Here is a 10826-nt window from a genome sequence, read left to right as displayed (position 1 = left end):
TATCCATATGTCTATCATATTATTTTCTTAATATATTGCAATAATGTAACAGAAGCTTTAAAATTGATGGAAATAAATTAGCTTTATGTATGTATTCTTGTCAAAAGAAGTTGAATACCTAATAAATAATTTTAATAAATAATCTTAATCCTAAATTTTCTAAATGTGTCACTGAAAAAATGGTTTGTAAATAATATTTTTTGGCTTGAGAAAAATGTAGTTACTGGAAATCTATTTTTCTGTAATATGAAACAGAATAAAGTATCATTAATCTATCTTACCAACCACACCTTCATCACATCCTTCTGCTTTATATTATTTACATTTTAGGGATCTTTTAAATTTATGAATAAATACATGATTATATGTTTTATAGTTGCATATAGCAGGCATCATTAATATATAGCATTTCTATTCTAGTATTCTATAGATTTAAAAGAGATAATTACAAAGAAAACTTTTAGCATATAAGTTTTAGAAAGTAACTTTAAGAACTGATATTTCAGGCATCAGTGTATGTGCAAATTTTGGGGAGAACTTCAAAAAGAAATATGTTTACTTTGTTTCTATGCAGTTTCATAATACAATGACTATTCCTTAGAACAAATGTTAAGTTCCCAACAATTGAAAATAGGCAATAAGGTTAATTTTGGAGCATTTTGCAAATACTTCATCAACATGGGATTATCTTGAAATAATTATCCTAACACTTTCCCAAATACAGCTTTTTCCTCATCATTTTCCTTACAGCCTCTTTTATCTGCTTGTTTCTAAGACTATAGATAATAGGATTCAAGAAAGGAGGGACTATAGAATAGAACACAGAGGTGATCATGTCCTGAATTGTGGGTGAGTTGTAGGTTGGCTTCATATACACAGCAGCACCTGAGCTGATAAAGATGGTCACCACAAGGATGTGAGGGACACAGGTGGAAAAGGCTTTTCCTCGCTCACCCCTGGTTGGAAACTTGAGCACAGTAGAAAATATACGAATATAAGACATGGTAATGAAAGCAAAACAGGCACCATCAATAATCACTGCAAAGATAAAAATAGAAATTTCATTGCTTAAGGTGTCAGAGCAGGAAAGCTTCCGTAGAGAGGGGATGTCACAGAAGAACTGATGGACCACATTGGACTGACAAAAGGGTAGCTGGAATGTGTTTCCAGTGAGGAACCCTGCAGAGACCACACCACTAAGTAGGGTGGCCAGTGTCATCTGGATACAGAGCCAAGGGTTCATGATCACAGAGTAGTGTAGGGGCTGGCAGATGGCCACATAGCGGTCCCAGGCCATGATGGTGAGGAACATCAGCTCTATATAAGCAAACCAAAGCACAAGGAAAATCTGAGCTGCACATCCTGCCATGGAGATCACCCTATTGTCAAGCAGGAAGATGACACATGCTTTGGGTACTGTAACAGAAATGTAACACATATCCAAAGCAGAAAGATTTCTAAGGAAAAAGAACATGGGGACATGAAGTTTCTTGTCAAGGGTGGTTACTGTGACAATGAGAAAGTTGCCCATCAGAGTTGCAAAGTACATCAGAAGAAATAGCATGGTGTGTAAGACTCTGTACTCCCAAACTTCAGAAAATCTTATAAGCAGGAATTCTGTCACAGTGGTAGAGTTGGACATCTTTGAGGACTGTGCTTTGGACATCAAGAGAAAATGGAGAATGTGAGGGAAAAAATTAACCTAAATATATTTATCAACTAATGTTTATCCAATTTTATTATCTGAAGTTCATACTAGTTAGTAGGAAGGAACATAGAGTTGTTTTAAACTCCTTTAGTCTTGTTGCTTCTGTATGTTACTTCCAGGGTAGAAACAAATTTCATAAAGACAGCAGATTACTTACTGTTTACAAGGGGTAGCACATAGGGTGGGAGAAAAATTTATTGCTTAATGAGAGGAGAGTTTCTCTTTTAAGTGATGAAAATGTTGGGATTTTGATGATGGTACAGTATTTTGATTGCAACTAATATCAAATGATTGTAACTTTAATATCAAAATGATTAATATGAGGAATTTTGAGTTGTATATATGCTGCAATAAAAAGTACAAAAATATTGTTTAAGAGCATGTAACATTTGGTTAATTTTCATTATATAACACCTACTTGCAGAGCAATTGGTAAAGTGGAAGATTGAGTTAATATAGGTAAAGTCTCTATATATTCACTCACTAGAAGTATTCTATAAGTGTGAACACTCAGTGGCATTAATTGATGACTAATCACAATCTGGAAAAATACAGGAGGTTACTATTGAATGAGAACCTTTCCAAACTGCCCATGTGTTTGTAATCCATTACTTGCCCACAGGTGGAAAATTGTTTTTTTCTCCACTTCCACAAATATAAATTTTGATACTGATTTCATTTTTAAATTCTCTTAAGAATTACTATATCTGACAACCACATTCTTGTTAGCTACATTGTCTCTGCCTTGCATCTATTAACATGTACTTTTTATTTTACCCTGGATTTTACAAGAAACCTCCCCGTGAATAGTTATTAAATCCTTGTAGCTCGTTTTTGTTCCTTTCTTAACCAAGATGGCATAATCAACCACAGGAATAATATGATCCCCATTGTTTATTTATTATTCCCTATGTGTTTTATTCACTATTATTCACGTATTATGTACTCTAATTCTCAATATAACTCTAAAAATTGGGAATTAATATATACAATTTAAAAGTGCAAAGGCTGGTCCCATTAAAGTTAAAAAAAATTTTAATCCATGGAAATGTAAGAGAAAGGACAGGCATTCAAACCCAGGTTTATGTGTGCAGCTATCCCTTGAGACTTGGCTCATTTCCTTTATCAGCATTCCTGAGCCTCCTGAGCTTCACTATTTCCCACTACACCAATTTCAGCCCCTCATGCCAATGACCATTTACTTGTAGAATTCCATCACACTCTGTCAAGTACTTCTGAAGGCAGGAGAACAGTGGTTTAGGATGTTTAAATCACTGGGATACAGAGCTAAAACATCCCTGCATTGATTTCCTACATATTGAGTATTAAGGACTAAACAAATACTGTTCATACCAATTTCTCTATAACTCCATATTTCCATATTTCCTATCCATATTCCCTATATTACTTGACTGTTTCAACTCAGTAAAATTTATTATGAGCTGTTTTTTAACCCTTCTAGTGCAGTAAAACATTGATTTCCCAGGCTCTTACAAATATCAACATTGTTTCATATCTTTACAAATTTCCTGAGATAGTCTAAAATAACTTAAGTATGTCAATAAAAAAATTGCTATGTATTTTCACTCACTTTTCTCCCTTATCTGCTGTTTTGCAATGAACAGAGTAGAGTAATCCATTTCTAGGACTCTAGTCTTCATTCTCTTGCCTCTTGCTCTGATGCCATTTCCCATTAAATGCCATTTTTTCATCATTTCCATGTTTTTGAACTTAAATAAATGCTTGTGTTTCCCTGTTCAAAATATTTATTCTGATTCCAAGCTCATCCCTTTTACTGTTGCAGGGACAGATGCTGGACATTATATATCCTGCCATAACCCACTGAAAGTACTTAAGGAGAGGGTAAACTACAATGTAAACTGTTATCCATGTGGTGCAGCAGTGCTCCAAAATGTATTCACCAAATGCAATAAATGTACCACAATGATGAACGAGGTTGTTGATGTGGGAGGAGGGTGTGTGTGTGTGGGGTATATAGGAACCTCTTCTATTTTTTTAATGTAACATTTCTTGTAATCTATGTATGTTTTTAAAAAAGAATTAAAAAGAAAGAAAAAATATTCTGAAATTTTGATCCATTAATAATCTTGTTTTTCTGCAATTTTTTTCATTAGCCTTTTATAAACAATGTTTTATCTATCCATCTCAGATTTTTATTTGAAACTTAACAATCTGTCTTCTCTCAGGATGTAAGCATCTCATTTCAATAACATCTACACCAGGAGACCAACTGAGTATTACTGCACTCTTTAGCTTCCTGTATTTCCTCAACTTTGTAGTGTGTTATAAGGATTTCCACACTGGTGCCACACCTCTATCCTACTTTGGGACTCATTTCACTAAAGGTATATGTGTGTAGGGGCCGAAGTTTCCTTTCTCAATAATGATTGTGTATTTTTATGATCTTTCAAAGTTCATAGTTTAGAATTCTCTCCTTCCACCTTCTCTGTCCTTTTTCTACTTTATCTACTCCATTGTTCTGCTCTCATTCAATTTCCCCCTACTGTATCCATCTTTTCCTCTTCTTTAAAAACTTCTTGTTTCCCTCTTATCCTTTACACAGATTGCAATCATTATCTGTAATAATTCTAGCAAGTCAGTAAGATGTTCACCATATTATATTTCTTAAATAAATTTCCCTGAATAATTTAATGATGTAATATGGTACTTTCTGATTTCTGGTACATATCACTTACAATAGTCTCTTTTTAAAATATCTCATACAACTTAAAATTGTTTGAACTTGATTATGTTTTGAATCTCCACCCACTTATTATAAAATAATTAGTTCAATCAGTGAGTTTATTGGACTAAGGTCAAATTAGGTATAATATATGGCATCATAGAAATCTGTAGGAAAAGATCTCCAAGAAATATCTCCAATACAACCATCCCACTAATTTAATATTATTAAAACTTTTCAAAATGAAACTCTATGAAAATATTCCAAAAATCCTGAAAACACATTCATTAGGGAGTATCTACAGAGAATCATTGTATTTCTGCTTACTGTTTGTTTCAATTTGTACTATTTGAAGTTTCTAATTAAGGCCATTTTATTACCAAAGTTATCTATGTCAATATTTTACAATTTAAAAATTCCTGGGAATGATGAACTTGCCTGAAACAGGTGGGTTGATTGATTTGTTGATTCAGGCCATCATTAAATTTACCATGATCAATCTTCAGAGTACTAGAAAAGAAGATAAATGACTGCTAACATCTTCACTTGCAACTTTTGAGAAGTAGATAGTATTTGTTGAAATAAGCATTTAATAACGCTATGAAAGAGAGTAATATGAAATATGATACTCTCTGTGATGTATAAAATATTATGTATTCCCATAAATCATGAACATATTTCAGAACTTGAGTAAGTTATGACAAGAAGAGCTAGTTTCCTGCTACATTTGTAATTAATCAGACCACTACTACCATATTATAGAGATTGAACAGGATTTCACAGTTTGAACAAAAGACATTTTACCTCACAATCACCAATTTTAGGTTTGTTGATTGAAATCCCATGTGTCAGTATAGCCAAGCTAAATATCCATGGACTTCAGACAGAGATATATTTTTGCCTCAATTCTGCCATTTTCTTGCTTTGTAGCTCTGGGAAAATTTTGGACATCTTTGAAACATGGTTTCCTTACCTATAGAATTTGTCACAATATCTTCCTTATTAATATTTCAAAACTATATGAAATAAAGGCTCAAAATGGTGGCTATGTTGAAAAAAATAAATAAGATATATGAATCACTGACAAAAGGATTAAGCATGTGATCCCTTCAGCACTTAAGTATTTTCCATCTTATACTCATAGGACTATGATTTTTAAACAGGCAAAAATGGCAGAAAAATCCAGTGTTCTGCCTTTGCTAATGGAACTTTCTGTTGAAAGGATATGAGAAAAAATAAAAGTTCTGGAGTGATTTGAATAGAAACTGTAAAACTAAAAACACTTACTTCCCAATAGCCTGGCAGCAGCAGGGGGATACCCTCCACAGTGAAGTTGTCCTGGGGTAAGTGGGCTATTGGTTGGTTTTCTCACCACTCCAAGTGAAAAAAACAAGTTACTCACTGCTTTTTCTGCAAAGACATGAAGGATATATTTCCATTCTGAACAGTCAGAAGATATATTTTGGTCATTGTTGTAGGTATTCATTTATTTTTTCATCCATCTATCCATTTAAATTAACATATTTATCATTAACTCCATATTTTGAGGGTTAATTATATGCAGAAAATGGACTGTAAACTGTGTGGATGATTCAGTGATAAATGACTATATAATAAGGAATTTTTAGAATTACTCCTGCAATACAAGGCATGGTGTATATATTTTATATTTATGACAGGGATTCATTCATTTATTTTCAATATATAATATGTCTGAATATATAATACAAAGTTTAGCCAAGTAAAGATAATAGGCAGACAGGTGTGAAAGTATTAACTGAATAAAAATAATACAAATATTTACAATTTAAAATAAAATGAAACCAAACTTGTTTGCATAATTTAAATAAACAATTTGCACACAAAAACCATGGGCAATGAGCAGAGCTGCTCCTTTCCCTACCTCTTTTGTTTGCATTGGCTCCATCTGGTGCTGTGTTATCCATTTGCTCTGCACTTCCATTAATAGTTATCAATGCTGCTGGAATGAGTTTTCAATATGATGAATATGAAAGTCATTGGTCTTATTTTGTGAGCACCTTCCTTATGTATATTGTCTATTCTAATTTAATTAGTCTTACTCTCAAAAATGAGCAGTACAGGAGAGTTGTGGGTGAGATTTATGGAAAGAGTTAAAGAGGAAAAGAAATTAATAATACAACACAAACAAGTTAACATTTTCTTATGCAAATAGGCAATTCTGGATTTCTGGCATGGTTCTATCCTATTTTAAGTGCAGGCAAGCATGAGAGAGCATGTATAATTGAGATGACTGAGATTGTGACAAGAAACATTGTTTTATAACAATGGCCTCTATTCAGGTTTAGTTTAAAAAGTGTGGACATGAATTAGAGAAATCCTCTGGGGACATAACCCTTGGCATCACTAACAGCCAGTGCCCAGGGAAAATGTGAAGGAGATAATTGTCTCCAGTTGGTAAGGAAAGAGGTCCCAATTAGAAATTGTGCGTAAAACAACTTTTGACTATCAAGAAATATTAATATATATGAAGCTGTGAATATTGTATGGATCCCAGAGAACAAGGAGCAGGGGAGAGGCCCAGATCCCAGCCTCTGTTAGATACCTGGAAACCAGATTTTTCTCTCCTCCTCAGGATTTTCCTTTGAGGGTGATTTTCACTCTCGCTAATGGGGCCAACTCATGATATTTGTTTAATGGGCAAATAGTCAGTATGGAATTGTCTTAATGCTTACATCAAGGGATCAAAAGTCATTTACCATCCTGGGGTCAAAGGGCAGCACAGTGATCTCTGACCTCTGCGGCCATGGCACTTCATTTCTTGTGCCTCAGTTCTTTATCTGTTAACATCTTAGCATCAGTGTCCACCATCAGCAGCCCTTGAGAGTGTGACACGTGGGACTGCAAGCATTTGGAATAGTACCTGGTACAAGGTGCATATTAGGGAGTGCTATGATATCTGTCCTTCATTTTTGACAATAATGGTTGACTTTATCAGTTAGATCCTGTCAGAAAGCACAACCTATTTCATGGTTCTTAGAAGTACTGCTTACCTTGATGTCATTGATTTCCAGTTTAAAACAACTATTCTCAGACAACACATGCATTATAATTTTTAAAAAAGATTTATTTATTTATTTATCTCCCTTCCCCCCCTACCCCAGTTGTCTTTTCTCTGTGTCTATTTGCTGCGTCTTCTTTGTCCGCTTCTGTTGTTGGCAGCACGGGAATCTGTTTCTTTTTGCTGCGTCATCCTGTTGTGTCAGCTATCCGTGTGTGTGGTGCCATTCCTGGGCAAGCTGCACTTTGTTTTATGCTGGGCAGCTCTCCTCATGGGGTACACTTGTTGCACATGGGGCTCCCCTACATGGGGGACACCCCTGCTTGGCACAGCACTCCTTGCGTGCATCAGCACTGTGCATGGGCCAGCTCCACATGGGTCAAGGAGGCCCGGGGTTTGAACCACAAACCTCCTATGTGGTAGACGGGCACCCTAACCACTGGGCCAAGTCCACCGCCCTGCATTATATTTTAAAGCACTGAAATATGTTGGTTTTTAGAAGAGTATCAGTTCTGAAATATTATCAAAAGGCAATTGAAAAGAATGTGTATTCCATACGTTAGGACATTAATCTGTATATGTGTTTCTTAGAAAAAATTTAGTCAGTTATACACTTCAAGTTCTTTATAACTTAAGTGATGTTTATTTCATGCATAACATACTGACTAAATTGTATTTGTCTACAATTATAATTTTGGATGATTTAAAATTCTTTTTGTGTTATATCATTTTGTGCAGTGTACATTTATTTTTTTTCTTTTTTTATTATTATTATTTTTATTGACTTTGTAATAATATTACATTAAAAATATATATGTGAGGTCCCATTCAACCCCACCCCCCACCCCACCTCTCCCCCCCCCAGCAAACTCGTTCCCATCATCATGACACATCCATTGGATTTGGTAAGTACATCTTTGGGCACCTCTGCACCTCATAGTCAATGGTCCACATCATGGCCCATACTCTCCTCCATTCCATCCAGTGGGCCCTGTGAGGATTTACAATGTCCGGTGATTGCCTCTGAAGCACCATCCAGGGCAGCTCCATGTCCCAAAGACGCCTCCACCTCTCATCTCTTCCTGCCTTTCCCCATACCCATCAGCCACCATGTCCACTTTTCCCAATCCAATGCCACCTCTTCTATGTGGACATTGGATTGGTTGTGTCCATTGCACCTCTATGTCAAGAGGAGGCTCAGATTCCACCTGGATGCTGGATGCAATCCTCCCACTTTCAGTTGTAATCACTCTAGGCTCCATGGTGTGGTGGTTGTCCTTCAACTCCATCTTAGCTGAGTGTGGTAAGTCCAATAAATCAGATTGTAGGTGCTGGAGTCTGTTGAGGCTCAGGACCTGGCTATCACATTGTCCAGAGATTCAAATCCCCTAAATATATCTTAAACCCCAACATTAACTGCACCTCCAGCACATTAGCATGAAAGTCTTATGAAGGGAGATCCCATCTGAGTCCAGATTCATCACACATAAACACCATTTCCAAAGAGGGGCCATCTGTCCTGGTAGTTAACCCCATCGGCCATGACCATAACTCCCATGGGTCTCTTTAGCCCTCAAAGGAACCAATATCTGGGGGTTGTATCTGCTTTATCTGTCTCTCTGACTCTGCTCAGTTGTGCATGAGGGCAATCCTTCTGCCAGCCTCCAGACTCTTTTTTAGAAACTCGTCGCCATATAAACTCATTTCTCCTTTCCATTTCCCCCTTACTTTAGGTCAGCAGTGTACATTTAGATATTATGAGCATATGTCTTTCTATTAAATAGACTTTTAAAATTTCTGGAGCCCATACATTTATCTTCTCAGTGTTCTTCCTTCCTTCTTACATCTAGTGCTGCCTGAAAACTTGTGGGGTTTTTTTGTAATAATAAACTTTGTTTTAAAAAAAAGTTTTAAATTATAGAAAAATTTTTTTAAAAGTATAGGGAATTTGGGAACTGAAGGAAACTGGAGATGGAATAACAGGCAGAGATGAATGTTTTCCCAAAAATAATGGAGAAAGGAACCTGCTTTGGGGTTCATCAAACAAGGAGAGGGGTACATAACTCCCAGGAGGTAGAGGGACTGAGGGATGAAGAAGCCAAAACAACAAGCATGAGTTACCAAGCCCCACAGCAGTCAGGAAGGGCTCCCCTCCCTAAGCCCCAAGATATTAAGCAGGGGATAAGACCCCTGACTCATTGCAGACAACTGAGATGGGAGCAGACATCTTCCTCCCTGCCAGCTGTTTCAAGGGAAAAGGGAGGGGAGTTTGGGTGCACTTCTTCAGTGAATTTAGCCAGCAGAGCCCACTTATTTTTTGAATCTCCATCTGGAGATTCAACACAGGAACACAGGAAAACCAAGACTAAAACACATCCATGGAAAGGTGCACTGAAAATTGCATGGAGAAAAACTATTCTTAACACTCTCTGTATTCTACCCTGGGAGAAAATCTGCAACCCACTAGAGAGTCCCTGGCCTGATTATGATAACTTAAGCTGAGTAATTTTAAAGACTTGGAATAAGTTGAACAAATATCAAAGAAGAGCTGTGAAGAAAAAAATACAATAGGCAAGAGAGACAAAAGGCCATCAGAGTATATTCACTAACATATTCAGATGCCTAGAGATCAATAAAAAAATTACAACCTATACTAGGCAACCAGAAGAGATGTTCCAGTGAAAATAACTAACCCAATATCCTGACGAGATACAGAATTTAAGACAATCAGTGATAATTACATAACTACCTGAAATCAATTCAAAATATTACTTTTACCAGAACTGTCATTGGTGCTGGGGTTTAATATATACCCAGGGGACCTGAATCTCTGGACTAACCATGTGATAGTGAGGCCCTGAGCCTCAACAGACTTCAGCTCCTATACTCTGGTTTATTGGACTTACCCCACTCAGCTAACATGGAGTTGAAGAAGGTCAACCATCACACCAGGGAGCCAAGAGTGCCTACTACTGAAAGCAGGAGGATTGCATCCAGCATCCATGTGGAATCTAAGCCCCTTCTTGATATAGATGTGGAGTGGACACAACCATTCCAAGGTCCACAGGATGGAGGCATAGAGTATGGATTAGAGTGGACTTACTGATATTCTGTTCATGAACTCTTGTGATTAGTAATCAAAGAAAATGTGGCATTGGTGTGGAGAAAGTGGCCATGGTGGCTTCTGGGGATAGGGAATGGGAGGAAGAGATGAGATGTGGGGGCACTTTTGAGACTTGGAGTTGTCCTGGGTGGTGCTGCAGGGACAGTTACTGGACATTGTATGTCCTCCCATGGCCCACTGGGTGGAATGTGGGAGAGTGTGGGCTATGATGTGGACCATTGACCATGAGGTGCAGTGGTGCTTAGAGATA

At 36.7% G+C, this 10826-nt stretch overlaps 1 protein-coding gene across 1 annotated transcript; it reads right to left on the bottom strand.

Annotated features, from left to right (window-relative positions):
* Window positions 1-703: 703 nt before the first annotated feature.
* On the bottom strand, window positions 704-1670 carry LOC131273842 (olfactory receptor 14C36-like). The gene has a single exon (XM_058277996.1). The coding sequence runs from the start codon at window positions 1664-1666 to the stop codon at window positions 704-706; it is 963 nt and encodes a 320-aa protein (XP_058133979.1). The 5' UTR covers window positions 1667-1670.
* Between the last annotated feature and the right edge of the window lie 9156 nt (window positions 1671-10826).

This window comes from Dasypus novemcinctus, chromosome 17 (assembly GCF_030445035.2).
Source record: "Dasypus novemcinctus isolate mDasNov1 chromosome 17, mDasNov1.1.hap2, whole genome shotgun sequence".
NCBI lineage: Eukaryota > Metazoa > Chordata > Mammalia > Cingulata > Dasypodidae > Dasypus > Dasypus novemcinctus.
Note: the sequence above shows the minus strand (reverse complement) of the source record. Positions and strands in the feature narration are given on the sequence as shown.

Bases quoted from the DNA above. Each gene is read 5' to 3' on its own strand.
- LOC131273842 (XM_058277996.1), bottom strand. From the start codon at position 1,666: ATGTCCAAAGCACAGTCCTCAAAGATGTCCAACTCTACCACTGTGACA.